A 24146-nucleotide genomic window follows, 5' to 3' on the forward strand; every position below is an offset into this window, starting at 1 on the left:
ACTTTGGAGGAAACTGCAAATAAATAAACACTGCTAAGACGGCTATTCCGTGTTTTTCCAATTGTAGTCATTGTAATCAAATAAAATATACTAATTAATTAATAACAAGAAAGGTCAGAGAGAGTATCTGCTAAAGTGCAACATCTCCTGGTTATAACTTTAAGCAAAATTGATTTTACCAATTAATATATTTTCTCGTTATAATCACAACTTGAATGCAGACGGAAAAGGTATTTCCTTCCCTTGCATATCCCAGCATGCATTGGGCCCTGTGGATCTCTGAGGAGAGCAGGGACAGAGAACAGACAGGAGACCTGTTCCAAAATCCACACAGAGAAGACCCTGTTAACTGACTTATGGCTCCTATTTTCAGCACTTCCACTGGCCAACCACTGACTGGACACACTGTTTCATACAAATGCTGGCTTCAGTGCACTCTCATAAATCTAATCAAACTGAAAGCAAATCTGCTTATAAAATGTTGTACCTTAAAAAATCCAAGATCTTCTTGGTTGAGTAATATGACACAGTAACCTCAGTTAGTCTACTGTCACATATCTGCAACATCTGTACTGCAACTGATATTTATCATAGTGAAGGTCAATAAAAAAAAACATTAAGTGATGTCATTTTCTGTAAGTCTAGTGACAGAGACTAACATAATGTTCATTACCATAATGAATATTTTAACATCATACGTAACATGTTTGATATGTATCATCAAACTGATGTAACTTATATGTACAGCATGATAGCAACATCTTTTCAAAAAATACAAAAACAATGCTTTTCTATTAAATATAACTTTCAGTCTCATTTACGATAATACCCATTGTTTTTATTTAACTCAGTTAGAGTTAAATAACTACTAACACTACAAACACTGTCATAATCAAAGAGAGAAAATAATGCAAAAATCCAAAGTACGATATAATGAGCAACACAGAGAAAATCATTGTGCGCCCGCACAAATTGGCCTCAATTATGCGTGGCCCACTGTCCCCGTGGTGATGACAAGGCATGCCAGAAAAAGGCTTTAAAACAAGAGTAGGGCCATCAATCATTCAAACATAGCATCAGAATAATGACTAGTCATTACTGCGGCCCATAACCAAATCAGCACTTTCTCACAAACAAACACAGCCCCTGCACAGACTTATACTGACCTTTACTTCCCACCAGACAAGACTATGAGTGTCATGACAATTCAGCCATTGTCTGTCATTATTTACATCTTCCTGACCCCGTACTAGCTTCCACCTCTGGATGAACTGTGCCTCAAAGCATAATGTTCAAACTGCATCACTTTCTGTACAACAAAAGACCTACCGAGACAGAAATAGTAAAAACCCTCACAAACTGGCAGTGTGAAATAAATGCTGCATTACCATATTTCAAATATTTACATTTCCAGATGTTGGAATAACAGCACTCAAAGTATAACAGTAGTGGCTAAAGCTCATTAACTACCAAGTGCTATTTGCTAAATTATAAAAAAGGCATTGTTTTCAGTGTCAAATGTGCAATAAGTAACATTGCCAAGTCACAACAAATTTGTCTCTGTTAAAAGGAGTTAAGATTCATTGCAGTGTTCACACACTATGTAGAAGACCTAATGGATAATTCATCCTTGTCAAACAAGGTTTCTTCCACCAGGGACCCTACCAGAGAACATTTAACAAAAGCCAGTTATTTTTTGGTAAACCTATTACATGTGAAGCTCCTGATACTCCTAAACAAAAATACTGCACATACTCTCACAGTTAGAACAACACATTACACCAAGCTAATGTGATCAAGCTGTAGGTCAAAAACACAAAAAGCCAAAAGCTTCAGCTGGGACACTATCATCAGACTACAGCTACTAAAGCACAGGCAGCCTAGATAAAAGGCCTATATATGTATGATATATCTATCTGAACTTCTTCATAAAATCAAAAGAAGTGAAGATCTCCCGATCTGCCCTGGTTTCTATCATCTCCACATTCCTTTTTGGCAGCATCAAAGGGGTCCAGGGTTTACTTTAAAATAAACCCCTTTAAGGAAAGCACTTCACACACAGTTTGAAATCTGGACACAGAGAAAATACCACTACTTTGTAGTCATACATGGTTGCTATATAATTTCTGATCACTATGCCAATACGTAACCTAGCAATGTGCAGTATGCCACTATGCAGCTTAAGCAACTCAGTCACAATGTACATGTTCACACAATCCATCACACTGAAAGCTTTACCTGGAAAACCTCCTCATCCAGGATCCTGGTGCCGAACACGGTGATGCCATTGGTGCTGATGGAAGCATGGTCACTCCTGAGGAGATTTTTGGTGATCTTCTTCTTACAGTCTACAATGATGGTGACCGTCTTCTTCTCCACGCTGATGGCCACGCGGTGCCACCTGGTCAAGGACACAACAAAAAGAGGCGAGAAATAAGAGAAGCCAAGGTCAGTCAGTATAAGAGTCATTGACAGTTGTTCAATCATTGTAAAAGACTTAAGTTACTGTGGCGCAGTAAATTATAACAATACTTTGTGTATTTCTTTGTTGCATTTCTGATAGGATTATAAAACACCTTTTATACATCGCAACACACCTCAAGGAGAAAGAATGCTCTGTTGTACTATGTGATTTATTACAGAAGCAAATGTTCATGTTACATGTTACATGAACTTCAGAGTTATGTATGATATATATTAATGGACAACACCCATAGATGCAAAGGGTTAACCGGGGTCACACGTGAGTCTGACACCTCCCTCGCCTCTGGACCATTTGCCACTGCACTTAAAGGCTATTGCATACCAGGCAGCAGTGGACCACATTCTTGCCCCCACACTCTGGCCCTGTTTAACACGGGATTACACTCATTAAACTCCAAACTTAATCCTCCTTCTGGGTTACTCGGCATGACAGACATGGTGAACATTGTGGAAAGTGTGTGTCAGGATCCAGGAAGGCCTGCCTTGCCAGAGCAGGAGACACACAGTCAAAACATTGTTCTGTGGTGGAAGATGAGACCTGGCCCCACTGTAGCTCAAGATAGCAATATAAGAAGTGTTTATCACAGGTAGATATATATATATATATATATATATATATATATAAAATATAAAAATGTCCAATTCCTTAATGAACACAGCTAGATCATATGGACACATTCCAGGGCATGCAATGGAACTTCAAGGAAAATAAACGTGCAACACTCTGCTTAGCAGTACAGCAGGAAGGATTACTTCACACCTTATACGGCAGAAAAGCAAATGTTGACTTCAATAGGTTTGAACAATGTCTCAAACTTTTGAATTACATGATGATCAGAAGTAACACTGAATTTAAAAAGAGCAAATGTAAACTCAATATTTAGTATGTAAGTATGTTTAAAGAGCTTAAATAAGACCTAAGTGAGGGTATACAGTGTAACAACTCACTAGAAATCCTGCCATTCACCTCCCCTTCCCTTTAAAGGAAAGGATAATGCTCTTTTTCACCTCATCAATATCATCATTGTACCTCTCTTTTCAAGCATGGCATATGCTTCTTAGTAACAATGGATACATCCACAGGGATTGCAGACTGTACACAGCCTGAGCTGTAGTCACTGAAGATTTAGACAAGTCCTGGAGCTGGAATGCATCCAAAACAAGAGGAGTTAAAAATCCTCAACAAAGAACACTGCTTCTTAGACAGTTGGTCACAAAAACTACATACTGGACAAAACACACAATGCTGGCTTTGTTGCAACCTGCACATAAAAGCAGTTTGCTGATATGAGACTCTTGAAGGATTTACTAAGCTTCCTTCTATCATAATAATTGTGTACACACTAGATCTCTTTTCAAGCCAATTTGGGACACAAAAATATTGTGACCCGGTTATGACTTCCTTTAAAAGCTTCAAAAACAAACTGTCCTCACATTGCATGCCAAGCAAGTAAAGAAAACTTCGATAACACTGGAAGACACTACACAATACATATTAAAGTTATTCTCCCAGCAGCCTATCTGTTTATTTATTCCCCTCTTGCCCCTGCACATGGGCAGCTATGTCAGCTAAGCCAAAGCTCTGAGTGGGAATTCTGGGATTTCTGAACCTGGGAGCAGATAATCAGGTTTATGCGAAAAGGTTAGGAGCGCTGTTTCTGGTTGGGTGAGGTAATCCAAGGGGGTAAAAAGGAAGTTTAGGACTGCCCTATTTCTTCTCCTTCCTTTCCCCCCTCTCTAAAATAACAGAGGCAGTGAGTTCATGGATGAGGTCAGGTTGCCCATAGCAGTCCCTGCTGTGCCCCAATAATCCAGTGTCTCCCAGTCTCTGACCTGTCTCTGTGCCCGCAGACCCCTGATGAGATGGATAATCCGGTCATGAGCACCTGTGGTGCAACAACTGGAAGGGTTGTTTTCTTGCTTTTATCAAGAAGAACCACTCAGTGGAAATCAGAATATGTTTGAGTGTTTGAATGTTTTCGTTGAGTTGGTAATAAGTAGTCTTAAAATGATCAAAATGCCAAAAGAATTCATACTTGTTTATACTTATAAATGTTTTATTTAACTGATTTTAAATACATTTTAAAAAATTAAAACAATCTATTCTGCTTTTCCACAGACAACCAATCAACTGATCACATGACAGAATATATGATCAAATGAGAGGTCCACTGATATGCCAGTTTGTCCTACAGTTAGTTGGTCAAATTGTATCAGCTGAAAAAACTGTCATTACAATGCTAATCATTGAAATAAATTGGCATAGCCTGGATGGTATGGACAAGTTTTAATACCCAGTTTAAGTTTTATTAAACTGGATATGTTCCTTTTGCACCATCTAGCATTTTTAACCCAGACCCTCAGTCACCTACAATGACTTTACTCCCCTCCATGCTACAACACCCAGTCCTTCTGAATCAGCTTCAACTGTGAATCTGAGAGAGAGTGTGTGTGTGTTTGAGTATGTTATATCACGTGAGTGGATGTTTGAGATTTGACATACTTTCCGTCAGCAAGGTTGAGAGTACGGAACAGAGGGTAATCCTCCGGGGATGGCTTGCCAGTCTGATCCTCATACAGGAAGACAGGTGAGCGTCCCACTTCTATGCCCAGCTGCTGGACTCCCTGCTCATTGTAAATGGACAGCAAGAAGGACTGGAGGCCGGACTTGGGGCGCACTGTGGTCAGGATGGAGAAGTCTTCAGGAAAAACACCACCTGCACGGCCCAGAGTGGAGGGGTGGAAAAGACAGGTAAATGGGTTAGAGTTATTGTGACAGAGGACACAATCTATTATACAATATTTTGGTTGGTCATTCACATCACTGACCTATATAAAAAACTAATAATGTGACCTTCATTTAAACCTTGGTAGCCAAATATATACAATTATATTATATAATTATTATATTATATATTATATGACATAATTTTGAGGCATATTTATAACATTGTTTTGCACCTCCAAGAATACAACAGCATTATGCATCATCTACAGAAATCCATTATATGCACACAGTTCCTGCAAATATCATGTTATTTGTATATATAGGCTAGATTTGTATCTGAAAGATTTTAGAGAACAACAACAACAATAAAGGCGAGAATCCACTGTTAAAAGACATCTTTGAAAGACACTAAAAACAATAATGTACACATTATAGTTAAAAGAGGTTAAAGGTTGAGAAGTGGATCTTACCAGGGAATAACTGCGTGGTGGGGGCACTGATCTGGACCTGCTTGGCAACTCTGTAAGCGGAGTCCGGCTTTGATGCTCTTCGGTTTGTGCAAAATCCTGATGTTTTTGTCACTCCTTCGGGGTAATTTTGAAATTCTAATACTTTTAGCACATCCACTGGTTCTGCTGATGAGGGGAGCAGAAAAAACATCAGTTAGGTCATTGGATTGTTAGTTGTAGGCAACATTTTAATACACTTATGTGTTCTGGTCCAGTTCTGGAGAGAGACACAGGGCAGTGATAGAGCCACTGCATGATTCAGGTCAGGCTCACAGAGTCCTTCATCCCATACCACTACCAATAGTTGTTTCCTGATGTTTCCTGACGTCACAGTGCCATTCACATAATATACTCTATCTGTGATTAACTGAGGCCTTAAATAATATTAGATATAATTTACTCAACAATAAACGATCTGTCTTCCTGTGGCTCTACAGGGTCATCTGACAGGAAATGTCTCTGTCAAGGCCAACCAAAGAGCATAATGAACAATGTGCCAACCGAGATCTAGTTCTATAACACCTGGGTAGGTTTACCTTGATAAGGGTCACCAGAGGCTCTCTGAATTTTCCATTCTCTTCAATCTGATGCACTGTACATAAAGGAGCCTGTGTGGTCTGGTGGTGCCCATTGAGACCCATGGGAAAGCATTATAATTATGTCTCTTCATCAAAACACCCTCTCAGTATAAAACATTAGCTTGGCGAACATGATAAGAGAGAGACTAAAGGCCTGCAGTATAGTGCCCCTCTGTTACATGGGCCATTTGTACCTGGGAGATGTTTTACTATGCAATGATGTTTACTATCCAATAAAAAGGTCAAATTCATGCAAAATAATTACATAAACATTGCTTTCTAATGACACAATCCATACTTAATGTGGTTGTTATTCTATTGTTATAGACCACATTTTGCTTCAAGACTTCATATAGTAAGTGGGCGCTATGAATAAAGCTTAAAAACGGCTCACTTCTCTCCATAGATGCTCCACTCCAGCAATATCTGACTAAAACAGGCAATACAATGGCAGACTGTTAAATGTAATAACACTAATAACTAATCTGTATTTGTGAGTTAAATGCCAAGGAGTCTGAAAGCATCAGCAAGCCTTTTCTGATGGCTCTAAAGCCACTGTTTTGGTTGGCATATAGATGTTAAAACATTTCGAACATTTCTTTAACTTCTTTATACAACAGGATCTTAAAAGGCTGGATATTGCTCTCAACAATTTCTGTACCACATTCCAGCTGTGGCAAGGAAGAGCAAATTGAGAACCTGTTTCATTCTGTTCAGAGAAGTGTGTGGGTCCCTGTTTCAACATGAACATATTTCTAAACATGAGAAAAAAAGCTAACAGATGACCACCAGTTAGTCGGTGCTGATTACACAGATATTTAGACCTAGTAGTAGTTGTCCTGCAGATTGAATTTGTATGGAAGGCGAGCAACAGAACACATTAAATGAATATTTTCTGAGTCACTTTATCATGCTGAAGGTACTTTCAAGGGCCTGGCCTACATCTGGTCTCCTTCTCTTCTAGCACCTTATGCAACACCTGTGGTGGACCAGATGCACATCATGATGATGGCAAAGAAAGCTGGTCTGCTTCAATCCATACAAAACTCTGAACTGTAGGCAGTCCAGAAATGCAAACACTCAGAATAAAAAACTCCACCAGCAAGCCATTTCCAAACACCATCCACTTTTCCACCATCCACCACCTGATGGCAGAAATTATGTGTGGGCTGATTGAGCTCAGTAAGAATAAAATGAGCGTCCTCAGTGTCAACCCACAATCCAATTCACTCCTCATTTTAGCAGAGGACATATAGGAAACAAAGATAAGCAACATTATATAAGACCACGAAGAAAAGCTGAGAGCAAAACCAGCAAACTGTTACTCCATAGGAATGCCATCACTAAGGACAACTTGTCTTTTTTTGTATATTGTGAGGATGAACCAGCTACTTACTTTGGAGAGTGAACTGAGGACCTCATTGTGAGTTCCTGCAGAGTTGCTTTCAGTACAAACTCCAGGACTCATATGTTCCAGATGTGGCAATTTGGCCAGGCTACAACCCTCACACGGAGGTGCTGAGAAAACGTCAATACTGGCCAATCTGTTAAGTTGGCCAAATGAGTGTGCACAGGTTTTAAAGGAGTGCATCTGATGAGCTGGTGTGAGTTTGCCCTCGGGCTGAGCAAACAGGCCATATAGCTACCAGCAGAACTGGCATGAAAGGGATGGACCTTCTACAGACTGGAGAAGAGAGACAATTCTAGCCAACCCTAAGATCAGGCAAGACAGCCTCTATTGCTCAGTTATTGGATCATCTGAACGTCATTATGCAAAGTGCAGAAGCATGCAGGGAAGGGAGGAGCAGTGTGACATATTACCATAAGACATAGATCGACTAATTTGATATCATCTCCAGCATGTTCACAGGTGTACGTTGATGTAAACAGTGTGTTCTAAGAGATAAAATTACATGGTTCTTCGGACAGAGGCCAAAAGCTGTCTCAACTCATCCTTTATTGCATAGTGTGTAAGACTGGAGCATACTGATATGATAAATCCCTTCCCTGTCGTGTCATTTTCAACCCTTGGATCTTTACAGAAAGGTGAAATTGGCTGGTAAATGGAGGAGGACCTTTTCACCTGCAGCTCCCTGCGACTCTAATAATATCTTGAGCCAGAATGTCTCTCTCTATATATCCCCCCCCCCTTCTCTCTCTCTCACTCTCCCTCTCTCCTTCCTTTAACTTCCACCACGCTGCCGGCTAAAACAAGACAGCTTTATGCTGGTGTCATACCAAAGAAGCTTCACGGAGACCTACCCAATTTTTCAAAGCATTTTTTTCCCTCTACCCCCCCCCTTCTCTTCCTCGCATTAACCCCTTTTACAGTATGCCTCTATATGAATCAGCGCATGTTATCACATCAGATTTAAACCTTTTTCTAAATCCGACCAGGTCATTAAAAAGAGAAATCTCTTGAAGGCCACTGCAATCATCTCCCATTTAAGGATTTGAGTTTGAATTAGCTATAGCACAATTTTAAGCGTGTGACATTGTGTGAGGGAAGAAAAGCTTGTCTCAAAGTGATCCTGCTGTGACTATAAATATGTGACAGCTACAAAGGACAAAAGTCCAGCAAGGAGCTGATTAGCTGATGTTACCGGTTGAGCACATTAGGGAGAGGACTCTCAAAATGCTAGCTTTGTCTGCTGGAATGCACATCTGAGCCTGCGCCCTGGGGGCTGAGAAAACGTGTCTGTACACTGCTAGATGGAGAGGGAACCCTGCAGAAACCGATTCAGCTGACTGAGACCCTGGAACACAGAGCCTGCAGCAGAATACTTAAGATTTTTTTTTTTAAAAAGCAGGAGTTGATGAGATTGGAAATGTGAGATTTTCAAAAGTACAATTCCACTCCAATAACTATCAGGTTGTAATACTAAGCAAAACGACTTTTAACTGGGTAAATTAACCCACTTTTTTGTGATTTCATGTTTTAACTTGCTTTAACTCTAATTATTGGTTAAGAGGTTGCAATATCTGATCATTCAGATCATTCATGAAACCTTTTTGAGACCCAAAGCAGAGACTAAACTTATAGGTATCTAATTTTTAAAACAGTGGGGAATTTCCATCCCGGAAAATTGTAATTACGGAGATACAAGATGTGTCCTACATCTCTACCTGTATCTGTATGCAACGACAATTCCTTATAGCAGAATATAGGCTAAGGTGTGAGGCCTAGGTAATCCTGAACCCTGTGACTTGTGGCCATTATGGCTGCAGGCTAGGCCCATTTGTAGGCCTGCTCTTTGAAGGCTCTGAAATCATAGGGAAGTGCAACAAGGACCATCATCAAATAACTGCTCAGTACTTAGAGGGGAAGCATTCCCACCGCTCACACAACACAGCCTTGTCCTGCAGCCGACCAGACATCTAAGTGCAAAGTTGAGGGGAAGAGCTGGGGGAGGTTGCACAAGCCAGCTTTTGGGCTTCAGTGTGGACCAGGGCAGTGTGGAGATAGGGTGAACCTGCCTGACCACTTAGCCCCCTGCAGACCAAGAGGGGCTTTGCACTCTGTGCTGACAGGTCTGAGATCCACTGAGGCCTTTACAAAAATGCACTTCATAAGTGCATTTTATTATCACACTATTGCTGTACAGTAACAGAACAGCTGTATATCTGCAAAAAAAAATACTGTGTCTGTATAACCTTCAATTCACCATCTATCCTGAATAGTCTATCCTCCTCTTCCCCTGGTAGGACTCAGCCACTGAATTCATTGATGAAGAAGAGTTGGCTTCTTTAAAAGTGTCAGGTCAACATAAAAACTCAACATCCCATCAGCCTGACAAGCAATATAAGATTACATCTCAATGAGCGGCATCATGGTTTCAGTACAATTCAACATTTATGACATGTTATCAAAGTCCAGGGTCTGACAAATGTCCAGTTGTCATCTGGCTGAGGAAATCCACCCTGCTAACCGTGTCCACATCCACCTAGCGGACCACTGTTCAAACAAAGAGCTTTCTTTCAGCCCAAGTGAATCTTAAAAAGCCGGGAATGCTGCTCTGTTTTGCTGCTCTCTATAAGCACATACCAGCGGCTTAGGATGAATTTAATTAGGCGAGGTGTTTCATCTTCGGGGCGGACGCTTTCCATTCATGCGTAAAAGTAGCCCGCGGTAAACGCTGTGTTAATGAATATTGACTTTTCAATTCATTTCGAAATATGTGCGCCTCAAGCAATCATCCCCGAGAGCATCTAAGTTGTCTATAGATCAGGATTTAACCGTCCACTTCACTGTATTAGTAAGTACAGTTTTACTGTACCTAAGCTTTTTGTTTGGTGGCTTCCACATAGCGCTCAGCCATACAGGTATATGGTAGAGTATAGGCTAGGTCATTTCGCTTTAATCTTACAACTTTGGTTGTCGAACGAGAAGAAACACATGTACACTGACTGCTAAGTAAACACGGTGCCGCTGTATCCAGGTAAATATGTTAATCCCCCAATCTCCATCATCAGTTACAGAGTTTTCCCAGCCGGTCGCCGCTCCGTTCCCTTTCGACCAGATAAAGTTCATTGGAGACGTTTGGTCCCTAATAATCTTACCTGCTCTGACATTGGTAGCCTGTAGAACCAGGATTAAAGTGATGAATGTGGTTACAGTGGAATCCATAAGCCACCTTTTCGTTTTCCACCTTGTGGACCACTGTTGCATCTCCATGGTTGGACGCCCACAAGTGAATCAAACTTTTGGGCGACTTGAGGTGATTTTTAATGACGTCCCTTCCACAATCCCAGATGATGATGGAAACTGTCCTACAAAAAAGCCATAAGTGAGGAGTTTCAGCCTCTTCTCTCTGCCACACCGAGGCCCCCGATCCTCCTTCCCAGTGCCCAGCCTTCACAGTGAAGGTAGTCGGGCTTTAACCAAAACGCACAGAGTGCAGTCAGTACACTTGGTGCGTCCACGGACAGGAGGGCTGGGCAAGCTCCTCAAACCAGAGCCACGATTACAGGGGAATGACAAGGGAACCAGCCCCCGATTAGCAAATCACGGGGCTGGAAATTCTCCTTCGGGTCCACCCATTAGCTTTGTAATGCCCCCAAGTCTCTCCCGGGTGCGTCTGAGGAAAGAGGAGAAAAGGAATAAAACAGGGACAAAGTTGGTAACGACCTGAGAATGATGAAAATGGCAGAATTGTGCATGCAGGGTCTTTCTATAATACTGATATTATTCTCAATCCACCCATTAAACACCCCCTGTTGTTTGCTGCAGAAATACAGTATTTAGCGAGATAAATGATTTTTAGGAACTGTTTTAGCATAACAGTTTCTTCCACGAGTCCGCCTCGACAATAAAACATACACGTTAATCTACTCATAAATCATATTTTAACCGTAATACATTAGAACTCATAGCTGCCCAATGACATAGCTTATCACAACCATATATAAACATAGTAACAAACAAGCAGCGGCCATATAAAACAATAAATAAAAACATGACGCCTAATTAGAAGTGAACTCAGTGGAGATCAGCGGTGTGTCACTGCGCAGACGCTGGATCAGCTATAATGCTGCTGGTTGAGAATGAATATTAATTGTATAACTGTCACTATCCCAAACACTAACGCCCATGGCGGTTACATATCGGTAACACATAAGGGTATAAATCATATAAGTAATGATTAACGAATGCAAGATGTATCATGTTGCTCTGATCAAGTCACTATGACTTTATGTGACTAGTTCACACTTAATATATAATCAGTTAACAAATGTTAATTCACAGTTACTTCATATATTAATTTATGAGATTCAGTTACATAAAAGTTTATCTCAGACCCATGTATTTTGTAAACTCACAAAAATGTCTGTCCTCACAGAAATATGAAGCTATGTTTTGGTCTGTTCATCAAATGCAAACATATTAAACATACATACAGTTATATAAAACTATAAACTTTTATGTGACTAAAATCCAGCTAAGTAAGCTAAGTGTTAACTAATCATTTGTTAATGGTATAAGTATTACTTAAAGGGACAGTTCATCACAAAATCAAAAATGAATATTTGTCTTTGTACCTATACAGCTATTTATCCATTAATGTTTAATGTTTACATCCTGTGCCGTTACAAGCCCAAGCCTCTCATCTATCTGTAGAGGCAGGCTTCCTTCAGCACAGTGATACATAGTAAAAAACAACAACATTACATTAGTTTTATTATTTTTGAGAGAAGGCAGACATCTCTATGGCCAATATCTCCAAAACTCACAGCAAGTCAAACCAAAACAATTTAGATAGATAAATAACACTACAAGTAAGAGGAAAAATATGTATTTCTGATTTAGGTATGTACTATCCCTTTAAGTATATGATTTGTAGGTACCCTACTAACTCAGTTGGTAGAACTGGCGCCCTATGAACCAAGGCTGAGTCCTTGCTGCTGCGGCTATGAGTTTGAATCCGACCTGTGGCCGTGTTGCGTGTCGTCCCCCCTCTCTCCCCTTTCCTGTCCATCTTCAGCTGTCCTATCCAATAGAGGTAAACATATATACATATTTCAAAGAGGGTCTAGTGTGTAACATTTAGGAGGACCTATTGTCAGAAATGGAATATAATAGTCATAGATATCTTTTTATTAGTGTATAGTCACTAGTATAAGGCTTTTTAATATACATAATACACATATATTTTATTTAATTTGCTAATTATAATATTCCTTTTGACTGTTGACATGTTGTGAATTAATTTTTCATTTAAATGTCAAATAAATACATCAGGGTTTCCTTATCAATAAAAAGGTCTACAGGGTCACTATGCCTTTAATAGCTAACTGCACTAAGAAAAAAAGTAATCATCTGCCAACAGTGAGATAATTCCACTTGTTCTTAGTGGTTACCCATGTTTCAAGAGTTTTCTGCAAATGACTCTGTGAATATCCTGAAACAGAACACAATAAGGCAAGTTGACCAAAACGCACTTTTGGACAACCCGAAAGAGTGATTGCAGGGGGATGAAGGATTCCAGGGTTCCTCATCTAATGGCTTTTTAGAAGCAGGGGTCAGTCTAGAAGACAGTCAGCTCCTTGTATCCTTTGGCTCACTCCAATGAGGGCATGGATCCTGACCAGGCTCTGTCTGTCAGCCAGCTCGTCCCTCCTAGCCAGCCAGACTCAGTCGGTTTCCAGCCAAACAGTATCAGATGAGTATCCTCCTGGATGCCCAGTGGTAGAAAGCAGAGCAATATCTCTGATTGGTGTCTGGGCAGAACAGGTTACATCGCGTCCTCTCATGGTTCAGAGAGCGGGGGCAGTCATTCCCAAAATGGGCTCCAACGTTTGGCATTGTTTTGACCTTTTAGTTTTCAGGGTGTTCCACACTCTGTAGTATATACACTCCAATTCATAAAACAATTGATACCATTTGCTTTAGCCAGTAAGGTGTGAACTTCAAAGGAGATATTAGTAATGGCGAGGCAGGCAGCAATGGGTGATGCAATTTAAAAATGCCAGGGTGACAGCAGTATATGGCAGCCGCAGGGATAGTGAGGCGTGCAAATGATTTCAAGTTTGCTGGTTTGATTTCCTGTCGGATTGGGAAAATCTGGACAGTGAGAAAGTCACATTCCCCCTTCATTCATCAACATGCTGCCAGTACACTTGCTACCAAACAAACCACAGTTCCTGTTAGAGACGCACTATAACCAGAAGTAGACAACTTTAATATTCAGAGTTAGAAACTTTTGCTAAGGTAGCTGAGTAAATAAAGTGACTTTGGTACTTTTAGTAGCAGCAGATATATCTTTATTGCATGTGGAGTTGCTGCCTCAGTAGTAGCATGCAAAATGATAGAGTTGAGATGTTACACTGATGCACTGCACGTTGGACATTTGGACTCATTAACCTAAATTCTTTTCATGTAAGAGGTTAGACTTTAACAGTTTCAGCTTTGTGACAATCACTCAGGTTTACACAATTAATTAGTAATAATTTGTATACATTTATACAATTGTTAAATCTGTTTCTAAAACATATAGCCTGTCTCAACTATTCTCCCATGATTACTGCCAGCATGTGCATGTAATTGTTATCAGCTGTGACTATAATGACAATCAGCCTTTGTCCAAAACTGTTACTGTCTCCACTAATGAGATGGCCCAAAAACCAACAGATAACCAAGCCAACTAACTGCTACCAGACAAGTGATGAATAATCTCTCTGGCTATTCAGTCTACTCACTTACCATTCTCGAAATTAGAATTGGTGATTCTGTAGTGTACTCTGTGTTGTTTAAATTAGGCCTGGGTAATAAAACAACAGCATGTGTATCAGTTTCACTTAAATGCATTAAATGTAAACTGCCATGGAAGCACATAACAAATACAGCCTGGCTCATAAACAGCCTGTCATATTCTGTGATAATGGAGAGGGCTATGCATGAATCACCATAGCCGCTTCCACCCTTTGGAGTGTGCAGTATGTTGTCAGTCACGACCTACATCTGTTGCATCTCAAAAACAATCCACAGGCAGTTCACAATGGAGAGGAACTCATATTCATTCTATTCTATTTTCCCACCTGGTCTTTATTAAAAACAGGTTGTGAAAAATGCTCAATGATTATAGATGTCAACTGAACTGACCTTTTTATTTTTTGGCCACAAATGACACAAACCTGGAAACTAGTTACAGTTAGAGAACAACCTAGCTAAAGGTAAAAAAAAAAACTGTGGGTAGGAAATGGATCTCCTGTAATAAAGTTAGTTGTTTTGTTGATCCATTCATTCACCCATACCTCGCCCCTCTGTGGACTTTGTGCCTCCCTTTTACTTCTCAACTCATAATTACTACCACCACTAGCCTTTTCTACAGCATTGATTTCTTTAATACAACAGACAAAAAACCCCCACAAAAAAATCACTGGTCAGACTGCATATAACCTTCTTTATGAATGAAAACTGAGGGAAAGCGGCTTTTACTGAGGAATGCAAAACCTCAAAAAGATTAAGAGGGGTTTAACGCCTCAATGTTTTGACAGTTACCAGTGCATTGTTCCATGTTGTCTGTCTGTAAGTGGCCAAGTCAGGAATGAAACCAGGTAAATAAAAATCAAGTGCCTAGGAGTGACCATACAATATGCTCCACTGTTCATACATACATACAGCTTTATTATTTCAATTGAATACTGTATTCAGAGAACTATCAACCAAGATTGACCTAATAAGAGGTTGAATTGAGGAATGGGTCAAGTACAATTGTATTAACAGGAAAGTATGATGTGTTGTTGGTGTACAGAGGTGGAATAACATTAACATCTTGCAATAAATACTCAAAACCAGTAAAACAAAAGCAAAATGTATCTTAGCAAGCCACTGTTAATGTTTGGTAATTCACTAAAGTAGAGACGAAAATGCAAATCACCGGTCGGGATCCTACAGCAATTGAAAATAGCTTGCTTTGGCAAAGCCTCAGTACAAGGGAGGCCTATGACATTTTTACGAAAAAAAACACAGGACCTTTGTGCTGCAAAAAGAGACCTGGAAAATTGGATTATTATTTTAAATATATGCCGTTACACACATTTAATGGGTACCGTATAAATGTTAAAATGAGTATAGTTCTTTTACTTGCTATGAGTTTTACCTGACATGGTATCAAAACACAAGAACTTTTCACAGGCACACTCAAGCCAGCCACCCGCCACTGTCTGTCACTGTTTACACACTGTGCAGAGGAGAGTATAAAGGGCTCTTTCTCCACACTTACTCTAGTCCACTGTCTAGCACAAGCAAGAAAAAGCTCCCCTACTTCAAAACATTATTTTTGGCTACCAGAGTATTTCAAAAGAATAAACACACTTTATAACCGTGTATCAATAGGTCAGTTAAGTCATCATGGGACTGAAATGCTTTTATTAGAAGCTTAACCCGATTTTGGGTAATTTGAGGTAATCTGTGAAAAGCCAGAGCTACATTTGTTAGAAGCTTTCTTTTTGGTGTTCTTGGGATATATTTTTGCCACTGAAATGATCTTCGTTGTCATACACAGTGACAACCATGTATTTTCAATGTGGTCTACCATGTTGCACACCAGAATTAACATTGGCTGAATGCTGCCTCCATTTTGAGATGTCACATGCAGGCCCAAGATATACAATTATATGAACATGGTGTTATTGGAGGGCTTGCTGCTTATTTTATTTGGATAAACATACAGAAATATGACATGACCTATGCATTAGCTGCAGACCTTATACACAGTACTAAGATGAAACTCGTGATATCAGACTGCCATTCTTAATTTACAGAGTCATTGTCATTTGTGTGTTAAACCACATTTACAACAGTATAATGAAAAATGTGAATAGCATAACTAAGCATAGCATAACCAGCATATTGGTTTTGTTTCATCTCTCAAATGTAAATTACTGTATGACTTACAAATTGTGATTGCTGTGCTCTAAAAGGCTGACTTAAGCATTCAGAATAAGATGAATATGGTTTGCATTCAAAAAAGCCTCACCAAGCATTTTTCTGTTGTTCACACGGATTAAAACCCACAGGTCTTCAACCATGAAGAGAAAAAGAATCTGTGTTAGCCAAGTCAGCCTGGCCTGGACTACAGGTGTTCGTAATGGGAAGCAGCCTGATTCTACAGCACATGAGAGAAAGGAAGCTGCAATCATACAGCCAGACATGCAACAAGCCTTTTATATGTTTCAGAAAGTCAGGAATGCTATTCTGTCTGGGCACACTGTACCTGAGAGGCATCTAAAGTCAGGGCTTCAACTGATAAAAGTATAATTACAGGGCTGCTGTGATGTGAGAAGACTTGATTCATTACTGTTTTATTTAGTATGGGTATTGAGTATGTCACATTGTGGAGTAAAAATAGTTGGCATTCAGATCTCAGATACGTTTGTCTTACAAAACAGGACAAAAATAAATCTACATTCTTGGTTGTGCCATTTGATTTAATACTTTTTTGGCCCTTCAACCTCATTTGAAGAACAACTCTCCACTTTATGCTCATAAACCTCCGTCAGTGACAGTAAAATATTTCTTACATGGTAATTTTAGGCCATAGTATAAAAATTGAGTTCATGTGAAGTTGATGGGGCTTTTGAAAGTTGCAAAATTGCTGTGGAGCACAGCACAATAACTCTATGTGATAGCCTCATGGACACTTTGAGTGCTACGCCAATTTCCCTCCCTTAATAGAACAATTTATCACCTACTGCGCAGCTATGCTTTCAGCCAATCATAAAAAACTGAAGGTAGAGCTGTGTGTTCGCACCACCTGGTCGGGGCGGTTCTCTAGTGAGCCCTCAGGATGAAAATGTAGAGTAAGGAGAGTTGCATGACCTTGGTATGTGAGGCTGCAGCTGTTAAAAAACTGACTACAGACATATTCTGCCAAATATATTGTACACCCTATGTTGCACCATCCTTATTACAGGTGGAAAGGTGAAAGTTGTTGTGACTGATTTAGTATAGTTGGAAATAGAAGAAAAGTTTAGTAGAGGTCATGGCAAAAGGAGCTTAGAAGGAGCCAGATGGTGGGCTGTTGACTGCAACAGGGGTAAAGAAAGCAGGGAATCACCCTAGCTGAATGGGAAGATAGAGGATCTACTGTGAAGTCAGGGTGGGTGGCCTCAACTATCTCTAGGTCTGTGTGTGTGTGTGTGTGTGTGTGTGTGTGTGTGTGTGTGTGTGTGTGTGTGTGTGTGTGTGTGTGTGTGTGTATTGGTGGTCCAGGACATTTGTAAAGCAACAAACCTTGTGATAGGTCAGTGTAGGAGCCATCATGACTCCTGCACAGGCAGATTTATGATTCAACCAGAAACTGGGCTTATGATTTCACACCAGCAGCACAGAATAGCTGTGGAACTCTATACACTCACATTTAAGGGAGAAAAAGCACTAAAATCTGTAGTTGTTCGATTCAATAATGGCTGCAACACAAACACTGAGACTGAAATCTTAGACACACACGCAAATCATTAAGCATTAAACCGCTCTGGCAATAAATTATTAATAGACTTGGAATGTGTGTATATTGAAATCATAGTCAAGAGAATATGTCAATAAATGTGACAGTTAACTGGATAGTATTAGTGTTAAACAATTTCACATGAGGGCTAACACACACACACACACACACACACACACACACACACACACACACACACACACACACACACAGTTGCCACTTTAGCTAAACCTAATGCAGGCTAATACAACAGTCCTGCTATAAATCCTTGCTTCATGAAGTTTGTAAGGTTCAGTTTTTGTTGAAACTGTTTTGGAGAGGTGTTGATTCAACTGTATGATCACCTTGAATGCTGTTTGTGGTGCTGTTGAACTGAACTGTGTTATACTGAAAGGTGTTTCTATTATTTTGTCCATCCCTTTTATATCATTGAGGGTAAGCTAAATAACAGAAACACCTCTATGTGTAATGCAATACAGTTCAAATCTCAATTATAAGACGTCCCTCCACTTAAACCCCCTTAACTTCATGTGTGTGAGACCACCCACAGTAAATGCAAGGCCAACTGACCAAGTGCATGTAACACATAATGAGCAATATCTTTATACAATGAATATTGTTATAATGTTGCTATAAGTGCTTTAGCAGCACATGTTACCAATACAGAGCAGAGGTTTGCTCTTCTGAGCCAGCACTGACTAAAATCTTCTTTCTCCCATTTCCTGGTTTGCTCTGTGGGCAGTGGAAGTCAAGTCTCATTCACAGAGCTCCTTTTCATACAACTCTGTGTCCCCCTCCCACCCTGTAACTGAGTTGTTGAGAACTGCCCTGTAACAGCATGCAGTGTGCACCCACAGGGGCGGCACTGGAATACTGTGGCCTCTAAATGGAAGCCTAGCAGGGTTCACAGACTGGCTGAGTGATGGACTGTAGGAGGTATACTACTATGTCACTATTCATATTACAAAATGACAGGGTGTGTGTGCTACTGTACGCATTTGATGTGGTGGTGTTTGGATTCATGTTTGATGCTAGTCTGTCTGTCTGTGATAGCCATATAGCTTTTAATTGTAAGGAGGAATATGAGCACTGCCAAGCTATTTTCATTATATCATTTAGGTCCTCGTTCCTGTTCCCTTACATGACCCCTCCAGTCTTGTTTGTTGCTTCAGCCCATACACTGTATCCTACATGCTGATCCATGGTACTGAGTCATTTTCCCCAGACAGCGCCTCTAAAGCTGCTCCACAGACTCTTTTTAAAGATTCTGTACAAACTAAAACGAGCACATTTATATCTTGTATTTATACAAGTGGCCAAATATATAATGCTGGCTTTTACTGAGCTGCCCTTATTTGCAAATGTGTATTCATGAGCAGAGGTGTTACGGTAAAAAAAAGCATGCTTGCCCAGTAATCCTTGAATTTAGTGGCAATACACGCACAATGTTAGAAAACTGAGAAGAATTGATTTTCCTATAGTATGTATAAAGACATGACTACAGTCTCTGAGCAGTCATGACTTGCATTAAATAGGTAGATGCATTAACTTTCAACTCTGATGACCCTATTATTTGTTTAGCACTAAGATGTGCCAAAGAATGTGCTCAAAGATAAAACCCAAAGTACAAAAAAATGACTCACTTTGAGCTGTTTTTTTAGAGAAAACAAGAAAACTAAGTGTAAAATGATTTTGTTAAATGTTTCAATTAAAAAGGTTTTTGTGAAGCAGCTGTCTCTAGAATCTGGGATGTTGTAATTCCCAAAAGCACTTGAACACACCAAACATTTCCATGCTGTGATGAGACTGATGATATTCACTGTGACGGATTACTTACTGTATGTCAGGCAGGTTACACGTTTCTGCAAGTTGGTGCTCATACCTCACAGTCATGACTTGCAACCGGTGGCTGCCTGGAAGGTAGAAAAAAATTATCGGTTCAACAATCTTTTTAGATTGATCACTCTAAACACCTACAACATGTTTTGGAAAAAAGGGTAGTAGTGTAAAGTACAATTCATTGAAATATATAGGATAAAACACACAGAAACACTGACTGCAGAAAACTAAAAATAAAGGAACATAAACAAGAATCTGAGCAAATAAAAATGTTTACTTCTGCATTTAAATACTCTAACCTTAAAACCAACTCACCTAACCTTTTTGTTACTTCTGTCCCTTTCTACATGCTGTAGTCCCTCATTATGAGTGTTGACATTATCATCTGTGTTTCAGAGTTAGTGCTTATCTGAGGAAATCTCATGAGACTGACATACCCATCCATAACTGACACCAGAAATCTCATGTCCCCAGGATTTTCTTACGCGACACAAAGAACAGCGCTGTCTGTCTTTCTACTGAACAAGCAGAGTCATAATGTAGTGTATGTATAAATGTAATAACAAATAACAATAAAATGTAGTCTTGTGGTTTGCATGGACATACTGTATGTCATATATGATTAGACTAAGACTGCTCTGAGGCTATACTTTAGTACTGTATATTTTAGTACACTTTAGTAATGCTGTGAGCAAAATGCTAACATCAGCATGCTAAAATCCTCAAAAGGACAAAGCTAACAGGCTGATGGTGTGCAGGTATACTGTTTACCATGTTCACCATTTCACCAACATTTGCTTATTAGCAAGCACAAAACACAACTTAGGCTGATGGTAATGTCATTAGTTTTGCAGTTATTTGGTCAGAAAACAAAGTCCTGGACAAATGTAATTGTTAACCTGCTGATGGCACAAGAAGTCAAGGGATCACCAAAGTCATTACAATTCACCAGGTGGTCATGAATGTGTGTAGCTAATTTCATGGTAATGCATCCAACAGTTTTTTTTAAGGTACTTCAGTCTCGACCAAAATAGTGGTCAGACTAACTGGCCGACACTGACATTCACATATTAGTAGGAAGAAGTGTCGACAGAATGTGAATCCATTCTGCACTGCAGTCTTTACCTAGCTCACTGTGTTTAATTACATGAAAACTTAAAAGCTAATTTGGTGCCTTCATTCCTGATTGTGTAATCAGTTGTGGTTTTGGGCAGCAAATTCATTAACTCTCAGGGGAATGATTAAAACAGGGTAGAGTATCATGCTGCTGGTGTGTGCAGCTGCCCTGTTTGACCTTTGACCACTGAGGGAGTTTGGTAAAGAGGTCAAAAGCATTGGTCACACCATAGCTCAAGATGTCATGTAGCACTCACCTCCAGCCAGATCTGCCTGTGCTGCCTGTGCCTTCTTTTAGCCTGTCAGGCTCGAGCAAGTTATCCAACGGCCCCCCTAGGCGTTCTTCCAGTACAGACCCTTGGTGTTCAGGTATGCTGCGGAAAAAGCATGTCAGAAGAAAGGAGAGGGAGGGAGAGTTCAGTGCCAACCTTTCGGTGATTAGACAAAATGTTTCAGCTGTGTTTTTACTTTACCCATTAGTAGCAGAGGTGCTAATGAAGCATTTAATTATAAGATTAGTAATCCAAAACACAGATAATAATTTACCACTGCATAACTTAGCTGTCTCCTCATAACATTAGTGCCTAAAAAGCTCCATTTAGCAAAGAGTGCAAACTGAAACTGACTATTATAAAGCACTGGGGAGTTGAATTAGATTTTAGGACATTTTAATGCAGCCATGGTTAATGTTATTGGTTACACCGGCATTTCAACAAGTCAAAAATGTCTCCCATGGAAAAGGTCCACTGTGCATGCTAGCTCACCTGTAGAGCTCACTAACTCACCTAAATGTAATGGAGCCATTGTTCATTATATTAGCTACACCTGAACCCTTCTTGCATCTCAAAATGTCTGATTTATTGAGCTACGTATAACTAGCTTGTTTAAAAGCTTCATTAAGTAAATTTTTTCTAACCACTGACTCAAGTGTCCCTTAAACACACACACACACATATATATATATATATATATATTTATTTATTTATTTTTTTACAGTGCTGGCGTGTGTCTAACTGGAGAAACCTGCTGTAACAAATATAAACTAGCTTGCCATTACAGTACACCAAACAACCAAACAATGGCTATGGAAATTAGCTCTACTCTCTGTAGCTACTAGCTACAGTAGCTGTTAGCAGTTTAGCAAAACAGAGAAAATGACATATTATCACATTGCTGGAAAAGGATAAAGTGCAAATATAGTTAGCTTACAGTTGAACTTACTCAGTATTTAACTTATCTTGTTCCTTTCTTTTAGTTTATCTTTGAAGCACTGCCCCCCCTTACACACACACAGCTGCAGTTCATTAATGCTTGATTATGTCTTGAGTCTTGCAGGTGAGAGTCCAGCGGCTCTGACTGCCGGTGCTGCTGGGAACTCAGAACCACTACGTTGCAATTCTCCAACTTCCAACAGTTCCAACACTTTTGTTTTCAATTACCACAAAAGCAATTCCAGTGGTAAAAAAAAACAAGTTTTCATGATTTCTGACTGTCATCAACTGGCCCAGAATACAAAAGATTTGGTCCAACTTTATCCCATCAGTTGTGGCACCAAAATCATAACTGTCAACTATAAAGGAATGCACCTACCTCTGTAATACTGCATTGCACCAGAATATAACCCTTACTTGCACGACACTCAAAGCAGCCAGTGTTACATGTTATAGACTTATACTTAAGTATACTGTTGGTTAGTTTAATCTTGTTCATTATCTTTTAAGTATATTTTGAATGTCCTCATCTGTAAAGTAACTAAGTGACTAGTAACTGTTAAAGGTCCAGGGTGTAACATTTAGGATGATATATTGGCAGACATCTAGGGAGGGCGCCACATTGAACCACCATATTTACAGTACCCCAGAGTGGATAAACCCAACACTGGCTCTACATAGGGCCTTTCATGTTTTTTGCAGCCACTGTAGTTTCTCCTACATGCTTGGAAGGCTGAGCTGTATTCAAGTGGTTGCAATCTGCGCACAGTGGTCCTTTAAATAAATGTAGAGGAGTAGAAAATACAGTATTTCCCTTTGAAAGTGGAGGAGTTGATGTAAAAACTATGTACTTTTTGTACTCTGCTCTGATTCTTAAGAAACCATTCGCCCCCTTGGAGGCAAGCTTGTTATAATTAAGGAATTGTAGCCAGCCAATAGAGGTGGTGCAGACTAGCAGTCGAGACATGGGAAGTAGTGGGAATGTAAAATTCTTAAATCCTACCCACATTAGAATGATAGGATTCTGCTTAAATGGCTATTTGACTTTAACCTTTGTGAACTGCAAATCTCTCGATATTATTTTAACACTGTGGACTGTGGATGTCTCTAATGGCTACAGGTGGCTGCAGCAAATAGCTAGGCCTATATGAAAGGAGAAGCTGAGGTATAAGACTATTTGAGGCTTAACAGTGAGGGTAAAAGCCTAACGCAAGAAATTATCACATTAGAAGAAATATAATCACTGAAGCACCACTGATAGTGAATCTATGCATGATGTGTATTAGCAGCAGTTTTGAGCAGGGCCTGTGACTGGAATCACTTAGAGATGTGAATGGTCTCCATATGTGGAGTCTTTTGTTACCAATGCCATTGTGCTCTCAACTGGCATATTATTTGGCGTGCTTACATGATGTCAGAACAATGTGGACTTTTTCTTTAACTTTATAACAGAGATCTTTCTGTTTGATCAGTCTCCCCAAGAGATCCAGTCAGAGCAATGTTTTGAAGGCATGGGAACGATTTTGGTGTCAGCAACTCTGAAACATGTTTAGGGGAGGCATTTTGTGGTAATGTCAGAATGCACTGAAGATTATACTTAATTGTTGTCGTACATAAAAAGTTCTCACCCAGTGCCCAACAGCTGCAGCTTCATCACCAAAGACCAAAACCATTACATACATACAGCGACTGCTGTTAAGGGGTCTGTTGGTAAAACCAACTTCAAAGGATCT

The 24146-nt window shown here is 39.8% G+C and overlaps 1 protein-coding gene across 9 annotated transcripts in view; it reads right to left on the reverse strand.

Moving 5' to 3' along the window:
* col11a1a (collagen, type XI, alpha 1a) overlaps nucleotides 1-11251 on the reverse strand; it is an 81702-nt gene extending 70451 nt beyond the window's left edge. For 3 of the 9 annotated variants that reach the window (XM_051410668.1, XM_051410666.1, XM_051410669.1), the window contains exons 1-4: nucleotides 10860-11250; nucleotides 5683-5847; nucleotides 4988-5201; nucleotides 2239-2401 (exon numbers count right to left, since the gene is read on the reverse strand). In XM_051410668.1, the coding sequence (XP_051266628.1) occupies nucleotides 2239-2401; nucleotides 4988-5201; nucleotides 5683-5847; nucleotides 10860-10974 (657 nt within the window). In that variant the 5' untranslated portion in view covers nucleotides 10975-11250. Of the gene's footprint in view, nucleotides 1-2238; nucleotides 2402-4987; nucleotides 5202-5682; nucleotides 5848-10859 lie in introns of all 9 variants that reach the window. The other 6 variants (XM_051410674.1, XM_051410673.1, XM_051410671.1 and 3 more) reach the window with 3 other exon arrangements.
* Between the last annotated feature and the right edge of the window lie 12895 nt (nucleotides 11252-24146).

This window comes from Dicentrarchus labrax, unplaced genomic scaffold (assembly GCF_905237075.1).
Source record: "Dicentrarchus labrax unplaced genomic scaffold, dlabrax2021, whole genome shotgun sequence".
NCBI lineage: Eukaryota > Metazoa > Chordata > Actinopteri > Moronidae > Dicentrarchus > Dicentrarchus labrax.